The sequence below is a fragment of the Scyliorhinus torazame genome, chromosome 6 (assembly GCF_047496885.1).
Source record: "Scyliorhinus torazame isolate Kashiwa2021f chromosome 6, sScyTor2.1, whole genome shotgun sequence".
Lineage (NCBI taxonomy): Eukaryota > Metazoa > Chordata > Chondrichthyes > Carcharhiniformes > Scyliorhinidae > Scyliorhinus > Scyliorhinus torazame.
The window spans coordinates 18,847,039-18,865,713 of record NC_092712.1 but is presented as its reverse complement, the minus strand read 5'-3'; the positions used below and the strand labels follow the sequence as shown (position 1 = coordinate 18,865,713).

The following is an 18,675-nucleotide window of genomic DNA, read 5'->3' as shown; positions in this document are numbered from 1 at the left end:
TGGCAGATCGAATCAGGTCAGGACCTACTCAGTTAATGGTATGGTGTTGGGGAGAGTTATGGAACAAAGAGATCTAGGAGTACAGGTTCATAGCTCCTTGAAGGTGGAGTCGCAGGTGGACAGGGTGGTGAAGAAGGCATTCGGCATGCTTGGTTTCATTGGTCAGAACATTGAATACAGGAGTTGGGACGTCTTGTTGAAGTTGTACAAGACATTGGTACGGCCACACTTGGAATACTGTGTGCAGTTCTGGTCACCCTATTATAGAAAGGATATTATTAAACTGGAAAGAGTGCAGAAAAGATTTACTAGGATGTTGCCGGGACTTGATGGTTTGCGTTATAAGGAGAGGCTGGATAGACTGGGACTTTTTTCCCTGGAGCGTAGGAGGCTTAGGGGTGATCTTATAGAGGTCTATAAAATAATGAGGGGCATAGATAAGGTAGATAGTCAACATCTTTTCCCAAAGGTAGGGGAGTCTAAAACTAGAGGGCATAGGTTTAAGGTGAGAGGGGAGAGATTCAGAAGGGCCCAGAGGGGCAATTTCTTCACTCAGAGGGTAGTGAGTGTCTGGAATGGGCTGCCAGAGGTAGTAGTAGAGGCGGGTACAATTGTGTCTTTTAAAACACATTTAGATAGTTACATGGGTAAGATGGGTATAGAGGGTTATGGGCCAAGTGCGGGCAACTGGGACTAGCTTAATGATAAAAACTGGGCGGCATGGACTGGTTGGGCCGAAGGGCCTGTTTCCATGCTGTAAACTTCTATGATTCGATGAGTGCACAAGTTATTATGGATGGAGGTATTGTTATGGGCCAGGGTTTAGAGAACCCCAAAGTGTATCATGGAGTTCACCGGACCCACAACTTTTAATAGATTGTGGTATGGGGAGCACACGGCCCACTCTACAGGTGTGGTACAGCAGAAATGGAAAAGTATTTTTTAAAGCAAAACAATGTTTATTCTAAGAACTCAAGTTAACCTTTTTAAAACATACAGTGAACATCTTAGCAACCATTAATTCAAATACAACCCCCAAAGACTTCAGCACTAAGTAATCCTTTAAGCTTTCCTTTTAACATCCATACAGAAGAAACACCTTTTAACAGAAGCACATTGGGTTTACATTCACTACTGAGAACATTTATAATTCTGAATTCACCAAATGCTCAAGAGATAGTCTTTTGATGGCAGAGAGATCAGCAGTACACTTGCTCGGTCTGGCTTCAGCTCCAATACTGAAAACGAAACTAAAACACACCCTGCAGCCTGCTCAAAAACGAAAGTAAAAAGCTGACAGACAGCCCAGCTCCACCCACTCTCTGACATCACTGCAGTAATAAACACCCATTTCTTAAAGGTACTCTCACATGACCGTATTGAGGAGAATTCCCAACGGCTTCATACACTGCAGTTCATGATGTACATTAATAACTTGGAATTGGTTGGGAGTGGGTGGGGTGCATGGATTTGTTTCCAAAATTTGCAGGTGACATGAAACTTTGAAGTGTGGTAAGCAGTGAGGAATATAGCACTGGATTTCAGGAGGATATAGAGCTAATGTAAAGGAGACTCATGACATGAAGTCAACAGGACAAAGTATGAAGTGATACAATTGGATAAGAAGACAAAGGACAGTCAAAGCAGGCTAAATAATACAATTTTGGAGGGGGTGCAAGAACAGAGATCGAAATGGTACAAATCTTTTACAAGGTGACAGAACAGTACTTTATTTTCAGCGATGTGGCCGACATTTATTGCCCATCCTTAACTGCTCTTGAGTGTCTTGCTCGGCCATTTCAGAGGGTGTTATGACTCAACCACATTTGCTGTGGGTCTGGAGTCACATGTAGGCCAGACCAGATAAGGACCACAGATTTCCTTCCCTAAAGGACAATAGTGAACCAGATAAGTTATTATGACAATCAATGATAGTAATGAGGTTCATGGTCGCCATCACTAGGAATAGTTTTCAATTCGAGATCTATTGAATTTCAATTCTACCAGCTGCCTTGGTGACATTTGAACCCATTTTCCCAGACCTGGCCCACTGGATTACTAGCCCAGTGACATTACCACTGGACCACCAGGGTTCTTCTATATTGTAACTAGTTACTTTCCACTTTAGATACATCACATTCAAATTCCCAATCTTTATCCCATTCCATCAAAATCAGCCCCAAAAAACAAACTGAAAAAGTGAAAGATTCCAGGTGTGGCCTTGGCATTTTCTGACATTCCTCCTCCAATTTACACTAAAATGCATTTATCAAAACCCAGCATTTATAAAATTGCAAAATACCCATAAATGATCGATTCTACATCTTGATTGGTGATAGTTTTCTTTCCTGCTTTTGATATCTACCTCCCCCCAACCTTCAAAACGAATCTATGGATTAATCATTACACCATGCTAATTACTATTACTAATGCTGAATATATATTGTGGCCACTGCGGTTATTATATTTGGCTATGTTATATTATTAATTATATTTCTGCCATTGAACATATATTACTCTCGTTGAAAATTGGCAATAGGAGAGGGATTCACAGTAACGTCATTGCAGTGTTAACGTCAGCCAACTGGCGACAATAAAGATTATTATTAGGTAGAGATAGTGGAAGCATATTCAATAATAACTTTCAAAAAGGAATTGAATACGTTCTAGAAATGTTTGCGGGGCTGAAGCGTATGGTCGGTGCTGTGTGTTTTTAAGGCTGTCACCAAACCCTGAACCGAAGTTACCTGTCAACTGTAGTTGCTGCATTTTCTGCCTCTCCAAGTGGCGCGCAAGAAGGGAGGCAGCTGTTCTGCAGCTTCTCCGGTCCTCTGCCGCCTGTTTGTGACTCCTGCACCACTCCCAACACCTCCAGCCCTTCGCCTGTGCCGTACCTGGGGCGTCATTCTCCGACCCCCCGCCGGGTCGGAGAATGGCCGTTGGCCGCCGTGAATCCCGCCCCCGCCGGTTGCCGAAGTCTCCGAAGGGAGAAAAGTCGGCGGGGCGTTAATGGCGCCACTGCCGCGGAGAATGTCACGGGTCTGCGCAAGGCAGCCGATTTTCGGCCTGCCGATATTCTCCCTTCCGGATGGGCCGAAGTCCCGTCGATGTGATGACCGTTCACGTCGACGTAAATTAAACCTCCTTTTCATCGGCGTGACCCGGTGCTCCAGGCTCACGCCGACCAGCGAGGAGGTGAGTGACAGCCTGGGGGGTTGGCTCTGGGCAGGAAATGGCGTGGCCGCAGACTGATTGCCTGAGGAGAGGTGTGTCTCGGGTTGTGTGTGTGTGTGTGCGGCGGGGGAGGGGGTGGTTAGAGTAGGTTGGGCTCCGGGGGAGTGCCGGAAGGGGGTCCGTGCCGGAGAGGGGGATGGGGGGTCCGTGCCGGGGTGGAGGTTGGGGGTTGGGGGGGGTCCGTGCCGGGGTGGAGGTTGGGGGGGGGTCCGTGCTGGGGTGGAGGTTGGGGAGGGGGTCCGTGCCGGGGTGGAGGTTGGGGGGGGGGTCCGTGCTGGGGTGGAGGTTGGGGGTTGGGGAGGGGGTCCGTGCCGGGGTGGAGGTTGGGGGGGGTCCGTGCTGGGGTGGAGGTTGGGGGTTGGGGAGGGGGTCCGTGCCGGGGTGGAGGTTGGGGGGGGGGTCCGTGCTGGGGTGGAGGTTGGGGGTTGGGGAGGGGGTCCGTGCCGGGGTGGAGGTTGGGGGGGGGGGTCCGTGCTGGGGTGGAGGTTGGGGGTTGGGGAGGAGGTCCGTGCCGGGGTGGAGGTTGGGGGGGGGGTCCGTGCCGGGATGGAGGTTGGGGAGGGGGTCCGTGCTGGGGTGGAGGTTGGGGAGGGGGTCCGTGCTGGGGTGGAGGTTGGGGGTTGGGGAGGGGGTCCGTGCCGGGGTGGAGGTTGGGGGTTGGGGAGGGGGTCCGTGCCGGGGTGGGTGATGGGAGGGCAAATGAGTTGGTCCACCTGGCCAGGTGCCAGCCTCCAACAGTTGGACCCATGCGGTCCATGCCACCTGGCTGGGGGGAGGAGGGGATATGGGCAATGATGACATGTCGTCGTTCCCCTCCCCCCCACCAGGCCGTCATGTTTTCAGACCATCCAGCGATGTTGGCCGCCGTGGTGGCAGCCGCTCACGTCTATGTTGCCCTGGATGAGGAGGAGGAGGAGGAGGAGGAGGAGTGTGCCAGAGAGGCGGCGCAGGCTGCCGCAGAGGGGCAGGCGGCAGCCGCCCAGGCTGGAGGGACACCTGACCGACAGGACGAGGAGGGGGAGGAGGACGTCGCGGCCCCACGGCAACGGAGGCACCCGAGGGCGCCCCGTGTGTACCGGCCCCGGCAGTCATACCAGGACCTCACGGACCGGGAATGCAGGAGGAGACTCCGGATGAGCCGGGAAACCGTGGCACACATCTGCCACCTGCTGGCACACCTGTCACCGCGTGGCACTGGCGGGGGACACCCTCTCCCCCGTGTCCGTCAAGGTTACGGTGGCCCTGAACTTTTATGCAACGGGGTCATTCCAGGCACCGAGTGGGGACCTGTCCGGCATATCGCAGACATCGGTGCATCGGTGCATCCGGGCAGTGACAGATGCCCTATATGCCATGGTGCACCGCTACATCGGCTTCCCCGTGGACCGGGCCAGCCAAGATGCCCGGGCCGTGGGCTTCTCTGCCGTTGCCGGGTTCCCCATGGTCCAGGGCGCGATCGATGGGATGCATGTCGCCGTGCGGCCACCTGCAGAGAACAGGGCCGTGTTCACTAATAGGAAGGGGACCTATTCAATGAACGTACAGGTGGTCTGCGACCACCGCATGATGATCCTGCACGTCTGCGCCCGTCACCCAGGCAGTGTACACGACTCATTCGTGTTGTCGCGGTCATCCATCCCCGGCATGTACGAGGGACGCCATCCCCGGCTGAGGGGCTGGTTGCTGGGCGACAGGGGCTACCCATTGCGATCGTGGCTGATGACGCCTATACGGAGGCCACGCAATGAGGCGGAGAACCGCTACAATGATGCCCATGTAGCGACAAGGGGAGTGATCGAGAGGTGCTTTGGCGTGCTGAAGATGCGTTTCAGGTGCCTGGACCTCTCTGGGGGCGCCCTCCAGTATCGGTCAGATAGGGTCGGCCGCATCATTGTGGTGTGCTGCGTCCTGCACAACATAGCCCAGCAGAGGGGCGATGTGCCGCAGGCAGAGGAGGGCGGAGTGGAGGAGCAGCAGGAAGAGGCCCAGTCCTCCCCAGATGAGGGGGATGGGGGCAATGGTCAGGGCAGACGGGGTAGACACAGGCGGGTGGCTGTCCACCGTTACCGGCTGGCCCAGCGGGCACGGGACAGACTGATAGACGCCCGCTTCACTGACTAGATGGGCGTGGGAATCGGGTAGTATGGCCACAGACCGCACACCATGGCAACAGCCGACCACCCACACCCCCCACCCATCCACCCACCCAACACCCTCACCCCCCTCCCCAACCCCACACACCCCACCCGCATGCACACCACCCCCCCACCCCCAATTGCCGATCCACCGGCGGCACAACGGGCCGGGCTCACCCAGTTGCGGGTGGACGCGTGTCTATCGCAGGCCATGGAGGATGATGACAACCCGCCTCCGATGAGCTCCTGGCTCTACATCGTTGGACTATGTCTGACCCATGGCCACAGTACCACCATCCACCCGGACCATCCCTGCATGCGGCTGTGACACTGCAGCGCACGGTCCCGTCCTCTGCCCGGGGGATGTTGATGGCGGCCCAGGGGGAAGGGGGCAGACTCACCTGGGGCTGAGGTAAGACCACCCCTCACACACACACTTGCGCTCAACGTACATGACACCCCCGCACACTTTGGACAGAGCACAAAGGCAGCTTCGGTAGGTGTAACATTGACTTTATTAACCAAAGGAGTTCATGCACGTGCCCTAGCCCCTAAAACTCATCTGTGCCCTGCACCCGTGCCAACTTACTCAGTGTCTAATTGTTTGGCCTTACGGGCCCTTTGACTACGTCTACGTGGTTCCCCAGACGGTACAGCAGAACTGGAGGTGGACTCCTGGGATTCCTGCCCTCTGACACCGGATCCCTTTGGCGGCCGTTTTCTGGGGCGTCCTGGCCTAGATGGGCCAGGCTGCGGCCCGGGCGACTGGGATGGCGAGCTGCCAGCCTGTCCTGCCCGTTGCCCACCCGATGCACCTGGGACGGAAGGGGGGGAGTCCGAGGTGTCGCGGTGTACCGGGACCTCCCCTACAGAGGGAGCCGGGACGGACCACACCACCTCCTCCTCCCTCGGGGTGCCCGATGGCCCCCAGGCCTCTACATGGGTGGGGGATGCGAACGGACTGGCCATCCGACGCGCCCCCGACATCTGGCGCTGCCAGTCCTGGAGGCCCGTGCTGGTATCGACAGGGGTCTGCAGGTTTGCAGCCATGGAGCCCAGGGGGTTGTCGAACCCTGTCTGCGACAGTGCGACGCCAGCTCGCACATGGCCACTGGCGCCGATGCCCTCAGCGATGGCCTGCTGAGACTGGGCCATGGCCTGCAGAGACTGGGCCATGGCCTGCAGAGACTGGGCTATGGCCTGCTGAGACTGGGCCATGGCCTGCTGAGACTGGGCCATGGCCTGCTGAGACTGGGCTATGGCGTTGAGCGCCTCTGCCATCTGGCGCTGGCACTGGCTCATGGCCTCCTGTGAGAGGGCAGCCATTTCCTGCGCCACAGACGCCGCCTGCACGGAAGGCCCCAGGCCTCGCAAACCGTTCCCCATGTCTGACACCGTCGCACCCATTGCCTCCACCGCGGACGCCACCCGTGCGGTGTCAGCCTGGGTGGCACGCATGACCGGCACCACTCCCAGCTCCTGGACGCGGGTGGACTCCTCCACCTGCGACCGCAGCCGCCGCAAGCCACCCGTCACCCTTTTCGCTCGTCTCCGTGTCGGTGGTTGCATCGGATCTATGTGTGGGTGTGGTAACTGCAGGAACCTGGGATCCATCTGGGCGGCAGATGTTCGCTTGGCCTGGGCTGCCCTCCGACCGCCCGGTCCCTCTGCTGCTCCTACCTCCACCTGCTGTACCGGGACGGCTGTGTTGTGCGCACCAGTGAGTGTACCAGACGCCTCATCACTAAAGTGCCCAACCGTGGTGAGTGTTTCTGCGATGGTGGAGGGTGTTGGTGACAGCAGTGGCATTGTGTCGTGCTCTTCGTCCCACTCTGAGTCCATGGCACTTTGGGGTGGGGGTTCGTCTCCACCCATCCACTCTGAGTCACTGTCCGGTATTTCATCTTCCCGGGTAGGGGTGTCCTGGGTAGTGCTGTCCCGGGTAGTGCTGTCCCGGGTAGGGGTGTCCTGGATAGTGGTGTCCTGGGTAGTGGTGTCCTGGCTCGGATGTGACGGGGGCCTGTGGCTGCCCCCCTCATCGCTGGGTGGTCGCTCCCGCACGTGACGGGGGTGTCGTCTCCCTGTTGCTCCAGGTCTCTCCGTCTCCCGTGGTGTGCGAGGGGCATACTGCGGGCGTCGCATGCTTGAGGGTGCGGGTCTCTCCGTCTCCCGTGGTCTCCGAGGGGCATCCTGCGGGCGTCGCATGCTGGAGGGTCCGGGTCTCTCCGTCTCCCGTGGTCTCCGAGGGGCATCCTGCGGGCGTCGCATGCTGGAGGGTCCGGGTCTCTCCGTCTCCCGTGGTCTCCGAGGGGCATCCTGCGGGTGTCGCATGCTGGAGGGTGCGGGTCTCTCCGTCTCCTGTGGTCTCCGAGGGGCATCCTGCGGGCGTCGCATGCTGGAGGGTGCGGGTCTCTCCGTCTCCCGTGGTCTCCGAGGGGCATCCTGCGGGTGTCGCATGCTGGAGGGTGCGGGTCTCTCCGTCTCCTGTGGTCTCCGAGGGGCATCCTGCGGGCGGTCTGCATCTGCGGGGATGGGTGCCTGGACGTTTGGTCCTGCGATACACAATGAAGCATGCATGGTTAGACATCAGGCAGTGATCAGGTGATACGGGGGAGGGGGATATAGGGGAGGGGGGATATGGGGACGGGCTGTTGGTGGCTCACTTGCTCGTGGGGCCCCGACCTCTGCATCAGCAACCTCCCGGTCCTCAGGTCCGCCAGCCAGTTCCAGGGCCCTTTTCTCGTGTACGGTCAGTGGCCTCTCATCAGCGGGCCCTCCTCCAGTCCTCACATGCTCCCTATTGTTGTGTGCGCGCTTCTCCTGTGGGGGGGGGGGGTGGCAGGGGTAAAAGGCAACAGTGTTAGGCAGGTATATGAATGCACGCCATCGGTTGCGCGTGCATTGCAGAGGTTAAGGTTAGGGCTGGATTCACTTGGGGATATGGGGGATATGGGGGAGGGGGGATATGGGGGAGGGGGGATATGGGGGAGGGGGGATATGGGGAGGGGGGATATGGGGGAGGGGGGGATATGGGGGAGGGGGGATATGGGGGAGGGGGGATATGGGGGAGGGGGGATATGGGGGTGGGGGGGATATAGGGGATATGGGGGAGGGGGGATATGGGGGAGTGGGGATATGGGGGAGGGGGGATATGGGGGAGGGCGGTATGGGGGATATGGGGAGGGGGATATGGGGGATATGGGGGAGGGGGGATATGAGGAGGGGGATATGGGGGAGGGGGGATATGGGGAGGGGGATATGGGGGAGGGGGGATATGGGGGATATGGGGGAGGGGGGATATGGGGGAGGGGGGATATGGGGGAGGGGGGATATGGGGGAGGGGGGATATGGGGGAGGGGGGATATGGGGGATATGGTGGAGGGGGGATATGGGGGAGGGGGGGATATGGGGGAGGGGGATATGGGGGATATGGGGGAGGGGGGATATGGGGGATATGGGGAGGGGGGGATATGGGGGATATGGGGGAGGCTCACCCTGCCTGCTCTGACGAGGTCGTTCACCTTCTTGTGGCACTGGGTGCCTGTCCGTGGTGTTAGGGCCACAGCGGTGACGGCCTCTGCCACCTCCCTCCACAGATGCCGGCTGTGGCGTGGGGCAACTCTGCGGCCGTGCCCGGGATACAGGGCGTCCCTCCTCTGCTCCACCGCGTCCAGGAGCGCCTCCACATCGCGTGACTCGAACCTCGGGGCTGAGCGACGGCCAGCCATCAAGTCGGGTGTTGCGGTCGGGTGTTCCGGTCGGGTGGGGGTGAGCTGCGTGGCCTTATGAGCCGTCACGCCGTGCAGCGCGTATGACGCTGCACGGCGTGAACCACTGCGCAAGCGCGGATCCCGTTACGTCGCTGCTAGCCCATTTCGGGCTGCAGACTATCGGCCCATTTTTATGACGTGACGCAAGTGGGATTTGCGCCGTTTTTTGCGCCGATCGACGGAGTTTCCGCCGATAACGGAGAATTTCGCCCCTGAAGTGGGGATTCAAACGCGCCCCTTCCCAGGGACTGAGTGGGCGGTTCCTGCCAGGGTTTGACTAGCTACCAAGTTCTGAAGCTTGAAACCGATCGGCTCTGGCTTCAGCTTGAGTAGCGGATTAACTACTGTGATTGTTCAAGTAGATGAGCCACATGCCATTCAGTGGTTATTTCTACTGCGAGTGTTTTAACTGAAATACGAAAAATATAAAATATGAAATACGAGATAAATCATTTCAAAATCCAGGTCTTGTTTCAGTTAAGATACAAATAATAATATTATTATTAAATCCAGGTTTTGTTCAAGTTAAGATACAAATAATAATATTATTATTAAATCCAGGTTTTGTTACAGTTAAGATACAAATAATAATATTATTATTAAATCCAGGTTTGTTTCAGTTAAGATACAAATAATAATATTATTATTAAATCCAGGTTTGTTTCAGTTAAGATACAAATAATAATATTATTATTAAATCCAGGTTTGTTGCAGTTAAGATAAAAATAATAATATAATTATTAAATCCAGCTTTTGTTTCAGTTAAGATACAAATAATAATATTATTATTAAATCCAGGTTTTGTTCCAGTTAAGATACAAATAATAATATTATTATTAAATCCAGGCTTTGTTACAGTTAAGATACAAATAATAATATTATTATTAAATCCAGGTTTTGCTTCAATTAAGATACAAATAATAATATTATTATTAAATCCAGGTTTTGTTACAGTTAAGATACAAATAATAATATTCTTATTAAATCCAGGTTTTGTTACAGTTAAGATACAAATAATAATATTATTATTAAATCCAGGTTTTGCTTCAATTAAGATACAAATAATAATATTATTATTAAATCCAGGTTTTGTTACAGTTAAGATACAAATAATAATATTCTTATTAAATCCAGGTTTGTTTCAGTTAAGATACAAATAATAATATTATTATTAAATCCAGCTTTTGTTTCAGTTAAGATACAAATAATAATATTATTATTAAATCCAGGTTTTGTTACAGTTAAGATACAAATAATAATATTATTATTAAATCCAGGTTTTATTACAGTTAAGATACAAATAATAATATTATTATTAAATCCAGGTTTGTTTCAGTTAAGATAAAAATAATAATAATATTATTAAATCCAGGTTTGTTTCAGCTAAGATACAAATAATAATATTATTATTAAATCCAGGTTTGTTTCAGTTAAGATACAAATAATAATATTATTATTAAATCCAGGTTTGTTTCAGTTAAGATACAAATAATAATATTATATTTAAATCCAGGTTTGTTTCAGTTAAGATACAAATAATAATATTATTATTAAATCCAGGTTTTGTTCCAGTTAAGATACAAATAATAATATTATTATTAAATCCAGGTTTTGTTACAGTTAAGATACAAATAATAATATTATTATTAAATCCAGGTTTGTTTCAGTTAAGATACAAATAATAATATTATTATTAAATCCAGGTTTTGTTACAGTTAAGATACAAATAATAATATTATTATTAAATCCAGGTTTTGTTCCAGTTAAGATACAAATAATATTATTATTATTAAATCCAGGTGTTGTTACAGTTAAGATACAAATAATAATATTATTATTAAATCCAGGTTTGTTTCAGTTAAGATACAAATAATAATATTATTATTAAATCCAGGTTTTGTTACAGTTAACATACAAATAATAATATTATTATTAAATCCAGGTTTTGCTTCAATTAAGATACAAATAATAATATTATTAAATCCAGGTTTGTTTGAGTTAAGATACAAATAATAATATTATTAAATCCAGGTTTTGCTTCAATTAAGATACAAATAATATTATTATTATTAAATCCAGGTTTGTTTCAGTTAAGATACAAATAATAATATTATTATTAAATCCAGGATTTGTTAAAGTTAAGATACAAATAATAATATTATTATTAAATCCAGGTTTGTTTCAGTTAAGATAAAAATAATAATATTATTATTAAATGCAGGTTTGTTTCAGTTAAGATACAAATAATGATATTATTATTAAATCCAGGTTTGTTTCAGTTAAGATACAAATAATAATAATATTATTAAATCCAGGTTTGTTTCAGTTAAGATACAAATAATAATAATATTATTAAATCCAGGTTTGTTTCAGTTAAGATACAGATAATAATAATAGTATTAAATCCAGGTTTGTTTCAGTTAAGATACAAATAATAATATTATTATTAAATCCAGGTATGTTTCAGTTAAGATACAAATAATAATATTATTAAATCCAGGTTTTGTTTCAGTTAAGATACAAATAATAATAATATTATTAAATCCAGGTTTGTTTCAGTTAAGATACAAATAATAATATTATTATTAAATCCAGGTTTTTTTTTCAGTTAAGATACAAATAATAATATTATTATTAAATCCAGGTTTGTTACAGTTAAGATACAAATAATAATATTATTATTAAATCCAGGTTTTGCTTCAATTAAGATACAAATAATAATATTATTATTAAATGCAGGTTTGTTTCAGTTAAGATACAAATAATAATATTATTATTAAATGCAGGTTTGTTTCAGTTAAGATACAAATAATAATATTATTATTAAATCCAGGTTTTGTTTCAGTTAAGATACAAATAATAATATTATTATTAAATCCAGCGTTTGTTACAGTTAAGATACAAATAATAATATTATTATTAAATCCAGGTTTGTTTCAGTAAAGATACAATACAAACCTCGGATTGCGAAGTGATTGACCATATATAATATCTCAATATACTTGCCAGTAAGACTATGCAGCTAAGATTGCGATGAATTTTATGAGAGCATCTGTTTAAGAATTGCAAATCATTTAGCTGTATCCATCCCCTCAGTCAAAGGTTCTAGTCCAGAAGTGCCAAACGCATCGACGTTACTGAGTTCCCAGAAGATAAACGCCATTTGTTTTTTTTTAAAGGATTTGAAATAAAGCTGTGTGTGTTTGACTCCCGTTCACAGCCGAAGCGGGGCCAAATGATGGGTCACACTGCAGCCCCATGGGGTTCGAGACAGCGAGAAGCAACAAGGCTGGAATTAATACAGGGGGATTGACTCCCTTCAGCTTAGAAATGGAATCTGAAACACGGGTCCATTCGATAGTTTATTGAACAAAACTCGACATGATCAAACATTTCCATTACACATTGTTGACACGAAGCACGAGGAAGGGATTCGCGGTCTGGGGAGTTTATAAGGAAGAGGTGGAACCCCCATTTAGGGCGAACAGGAATAGGCAAAAGCCAGGTAAAAAAACCTGGTTAATGGCGTGAAGGTGAATAAGTCGGACAAACTTAAATGAATGAATGGAAATGAGAAAGAAATGTTTTAAAAAGGAAGAGAGAAAACGGTGGTTGAAGAAGAAATGAGAAAGAACGACGAAGGTGATAGAGAATGTTAAATGGAGACGTGTATAAAGATGTTGAGTCGATAAAGAGGAATATAGAAGTGATTGAATGGGGTGCAAGATAGAGGAAGAGATAAACGAGGGAAGGTGGATTAAAGGGAAAGAGCGCAAGTGATAGAAGGGCAGAGGAAAATGGGGAAAGAGGTAGAAAAGGCGAGGCTGATAAAGGACGAGAGATGCTCATTAAAGTAGAGATTACATAAAGCAGGAGAGATACAGGGAAATGGAGAGGCAGACAAGATGGATTGATAAAAGAGAGATTAGTGAAACGGGAGAGCAAATGCAATACACAGGATAAAGACAGCTAGACAGACAGTAGACATGGAGATAGCTCGGGAAACGCCTAGTCAGAGCGACAGCCATACCCTGTCTCTCCAGCCTCTCTAGGTGGTGATCCAGACCTCTTAAGCACTCTTGGATGTTTTCGAGAAACGGTCGGGGTCTCGATTCCAAGATCAGTTTCAGTAAATGTAGAAGTGTCTCCTTGGCCGCTCTCATACTTATCTCTCCGTAAGCCACGTAGACTTGGATCTCATTCGATCCGGGCTCCTCTGATCCATACAAATACTCATCACCACAAAACTCCACCCCAGCGCCATCACCAAACGAAAAGGCTATGTTGCCCAGGAGACAGTGGACATACTGAGAGGCCACTTGTTCATCCAGGCGCCTGAGGAAGGCACTGATGGGGAAGGGCAGTTCAGCCCAATACTCCCCCAAATCCACTTTCCCACCGTCCCCCCAGCTGAACTGGGCAGCCACCTGGTTCAAACTCATACTGAAACCGCCGCAGTAACGCCCAGGAGCCGCTCCAGAAATATTGGTTTGGCAGAGGCTCAGGGTTTGAACCGTTAAATACAAATGAAGGACCACCACCCGCAATGCAGAGACATTTGGGAGGCTCGGCGCTTTGATGAGGAACGCCCTGGAGTGCGTCAGAACTGCGTCAGGTGAACTTTTAAAGACATGTGTATCCAAATGCCATTTTATTTCTGTAAAAGTATTAACTAAACTGACCTATTTACCCGCGGCAATGCGCCTACCTTCTTTCGCCACGAGTATTAATCTCTATTTTTCTCAAAAGTATCATTTAGATTATTCTATATCATCCCGCATTCCACATTGGCTGGGTGGTTTAACGTGTTTCCTTCACATGTCCACATTATTTAGATTGCCCAATACAATGGGGCAAAGGGGGGTGGGAGAATTCCCTTTGATGGTCTCTTTGCAACAACATCCCATAAGCAGAGATTTCGAGGACATGGGATTTTGGTTCGCGGCAGCTCTGATAGGTTTCTGTTGCTTGCCTCTGTTTCTTCCCCCCAGCCCTGATGTCTAGCCGCCCATGGAGGTTGATCATTTTGGAGAGCGCTTTCCAGCACTATGATGGGTACAGCGTGCGTGGCCGGCTGGTTAAGGGATGCCACAACATCTACCGCTTCATCGAGCTGGTGCAGAGCGGCAAGGTGGTGGTGGGAGCCATGCTCTCGGACAGAAGGCACTTGCCCATGGGTGTGGTCCATGTGCAGTACAGGGTGACACAGAGGGACACCCGCGCCCGCCCCGGAGCCCCGAGGAGAGCAGCCACTTTGCCCGGGGACGCCCCCGAGCAATATGAACCCAAGACCCTGACCGAAGCTAACATATGGACCAGAGATGCGTTGTCAATAGCCGTCAGGGAGGCTTTCCAGGAGGCGTTCAACAGAAATCCCAAGTGCCCCAGAGTGAGGAGCTCTCTTCCAGCACAAGGCACCATAGATGCTTACTTTGAGGGCAAAGTGTGTATTGGGAGACGACCCATTACATATGACATCCAGAACAACCAGAAAATCCAGTCCTACCTGCCCTTCATAGCTCCTTCGGAAGCCCCCTACTGGATGGCCGCTCTGTGTAGCGTTGATGTAGATCGCAGGGAAGTGTTTGTCCGAGTCTTTCACTTCATCCACAACGAGCACACATTAATATAACTGGGGGGGGGGGGCTTCAAATCCCATTCCCCTAAAGTACCTGGTGGTCCCATTGCTCGTCTTTCACAGCTCCTGTTCACGCAAACTCTGTCCTTTTCACCTGAGAATTACTGAAATTGATTTATAAAATATTAATTACCTTAGCTGTTAAAATAATCTTTGCCCGCCCAGAATCGAATTTTATTTCCCCCATCCCATTTATTGGGGTATCTGTTGAAATCCATTCGTTATCCCAATGTGCTGTTTGGTATTTAGTAACCATCTTGGCATTGATAGTTATTGATTCATTGTTTTGGTGTTAGTCGGTATGATTGTTAACCATTTTGATGTGGATTAGTAGTTATTAATTATGTCGATGTGTAGTGGTAATTATTAACCATTTTGATGTGAAGTGGTAATTATTAACCATTTTAATGTGGAGTGGTAATTATTAACCATTTTGATGTGGAGTGGTAATTCTTAACCATTTTGATGTGGAGTGGTAATTATTAACCATTTTGATGTGTAGTGGTATTTATTAACCATTTTGATGTAAAGTGGTAATTATTAACCATTTTGATGTGTGGTAATTATTAACCATTTTGATGTGGAATGGTAATTATTAACCATTTTGATGTAAAGTGGTAATTATTAACCATTTTGATGTGGTGTGGTAATTATTAACCAGTTTGATGTGGAATGGTAATTATTAACCATTTTGATGTGTAGTGGTATTTATTAACCATTTTGATGTGGTGTGGTAATTATTAACCATTTTGATGTGTAGTGGTATTTATTAACCATTTTGGTGTAAAGTGGTCATTATTAACCATTTTGATGTGGAGTGGTAATTATTAACCAGTTTGATGTGTAGTGGTATTTATTAACCATTTTGGTGTAAAGTGGTCATTATTAACCATTTTGATGTAAAGTGGTAATTATTAACCATTTTGATGTGGTGTGGTAATTATTAACCATTTTGATGTGTAGTGGTATTTATTAACCATTTTGGTGTAAAGTGGTCATTATTAACCATTTTGATGTGGAGTGGTAATTATTAACCAGTTTGATGTGTAGTGGTATTTATTAACCATTTTGGTGTAAAGTGGTCATTATTAACCATTTTGATGTAAAGTGGTAATTATTAACCATTTTGATGTGGTGTGGTAATTATTAACCATTTTGATGTGTAGTGGTATTTATTAACCATTTTGGTGTAAAGTGGTAATTATTAACCAGTTTGATGTGGAGTGGTAATTATTAACCATTTTGATGTAAAGTGGTAATGATTTTTTATTTTTTTATTTTTTTACTCTCCTTTTTCACGTTTTCTCCCACATTTACACCCATCAACAATAAACATTAATCAGCAAGATATGTCAGTCCCCATAATAACAACAATCCCATCTACCCACCAACCCCCAAACCTCAACCCGCCTGTTTACATAAACAAATGACAAAAAGGAATCGGGGATTACCCGTAGTCACCCTTAATCTACACGGCTCTCCACCCCCCCCCCCCCCCCCAACCAACGCCATCCAGCCTCTAAGAGAGTACCGTGCATGATACCCCACAGTTGTACCCCCCCCCCCCCCCCAAGTCTCCAGCTCCTCCCGTCCACTGCCTCTTGTAAAACTCCTCCTCCCAACCTCGGTTCCCTCCCCCAACCTCGGTTCCCTCCCCCCAATTTTCCACCCCGGCTAGACCACTCGGACCCCGTTCTGTCAGGCTCCGATGGCCGCAGCCCCTCCCCCCACCTCACTCCAGTTCACTGGCCGGCTTAAACCGGCCAGCGTGAAGGCCCCCGCCCGGGTCCCTTTCCCACTTGCCCGGCCCTAGGAAAGCCCAGAGATCCCCTTTTGGCACACAAACCCCACATATCCACCTCCACCCCACAGAGCCCTCATTTCGAGTGAAAGTCTGGTCCCTTCCCTTGTCCAAATATATACAACATTGGCTCCTTTAGCCTCTACACCCACGCGCAGTGATACAAAAAAAAAGAAGAAAATACAGTCATGAGGTCACATCGGCACATGACCATTCCTCAATTTGTCAGTTCTGCCACTCCTCTGCCTTCGCAAACTCCTCCGCTGCTTCCGCCGTTCCAAAATAAAAGTCCCTGAGCTTGTAAGTCACCCTCAGCTTCACTGGATATACAATGCCACACTGCACCTTGCCAATGTACAGTGCCCTCTTCATCCGGTTGAAGGCAGCCCGCCTCCTTGCCAGCTCCACCGTAAAGTCCTGGTATACACGTATCCCAGCTCCAGCCCACTGCACCCCCCGCTTCTGCTTGGCCCAGCTCAGGACCTTCTCCTTCACACTGTACCTACGGAAGCACAGAGTCACTGCCCTTGACGGCTCACTCGCCTTTGGTACAGGCCTCCACGACCGATGAGCCCGATCCAGTTCATATTGGGAGGGGTCCTCCCCCTCCCCCAGTAGTTTTGCCAGCATCGCGGCAAAATACTCAGTCGGCTTCGGTCCTTCAACTCCTTCGGGCAGCCCCACGACCCTCAAATTCTGTCGCCTGGATCTGTTTTCCGGGTCTTCCATTTTTCCTCGCAGATTCTTGTTCGTGTCCATCACCTTCCGCATCTCCTTCCCCATCGAGGCAAGTTGATCACCGTGCTGCAATAACGTCTCCTCCACTTCCTTCAGCGCCTCCCCTTGCTCTCGCACCTCCGCCACTGCGCTCGCCACCTCCGTCCTCACCGGGGAAACCGCCTCCTCCACCAGCACACTCAAAACCTCCCTCCTCTCCTTCCTCACCGTCTCCATACATTTCTCAATCTGTGCCAACTGCTTTTGGAATTCCGCAGCCATCACCTTAGTTAGTTCTTCAGCCGTAAGCACTGCGGCCTCCCCTGGTGCTCCAGCCTCCATCTTCTTTGTTGACCCCGCGGTGACCTTTCCCCTCTCCAACGGACTTTCAGCCGCTTTTTTCCCGGCCGTTTGTTTGGTGTTTTTCGACATCCTTCTTCTCCTTTCGCTATTTCCCGACTTTTACTGCCGTCGCTGGCCCTAGGACCGGGCGTTACTCCCCGAAAATGCCGTTCCCGAACGGGAGCCCTCCGATGTGTGGCTGCCTCCCGCCCGCCGTCACCGGAAGTCTCGTAAAGTGGTAATTATTAACCATTTTGATGTGGAGAGGTAATTATTAACCATTTAGTGGTAATTATTAACCATTTTGATGTGTAGTGGTAATTATTAACCAGTTTGATGTGAAGTGCTAATTATTAACCAGTTTGATGTGAAGTGGTAATTATTAACCATTTTGATGTGGAGTGGTAATTATTAACCATTTAATGGTAATTATTAACCATTTTGATGTGTAGTGGTAATTATTAACCAGTTTGATGTGAAGTGCTAATTATTAACCAGTTTGATGTGGATTAGTAATTATTAACCATTTTGATGTGGAGAGGTAATTATTAACCATTTTGATGTGGTGTGGTAATTATTAACCATTTAGTGGTAATTATTAACCATTTTGATGTGGAGTGGTAATAATTAACCATTTAGTGGTAATTATTGACCAGTTTGATGTGGAGTGGTAATTATTAACCAGTTTGATGTGAAGTGCTAATTATTAACCAGTTTGATGTGGATTAGTAATTATTAACCATTTTGATGTGGAGAGGTAATTATTAACCATTTTGATGTGGTGTGGTAATTATTAACCATTTAGTGGTAATTATTAACCATTTTGATGTGGAGTGGTAATAATTAACCATTTAGTGGTAATTATTGACCAGTTTGATGTGGAGTGGTAATTATTAATCAGTTTGATGTGGAGTGGTAATTATTAATCAGTTTGATGTAGAGTGGTAATTCTTAACCAGTTTGGTGTGGATTGCTGCTTATTTCAAACCTTCATTATCACTAGGCTTGAGTATTCCAATGCATTCCTGGCTGGTCTCC

General features: G+C 48.2%; 1 protein-coding gene across 1 annotated transcript in view; it reads right to left on the bottom strand.

Annotated features, from left to right (window-relative positions):
* LOC140424698 (uncharacterized) overlaps nucleotides 1–13,636 on the bottom strand; it is a 49,438-nt gene extending 35,802 nt beyond the window's left edge. The window contains exon 1 of the mRNA XM_072507985.1: nucleotides 13,170–13,636. Coding sequence (XP_072364086.1) covers nucleotides 13,170–13,581 — 412 coding nt within the window. The 5' untranslated portion in view covers nucleotides 13,582–13,636. The remainder of the gene's footprint in view (nucleotides 1–13,169) is intronic.
* Between the last annotated feature and the right edge of the window lie 5,039 nt (nucleotides 13,637–18,675).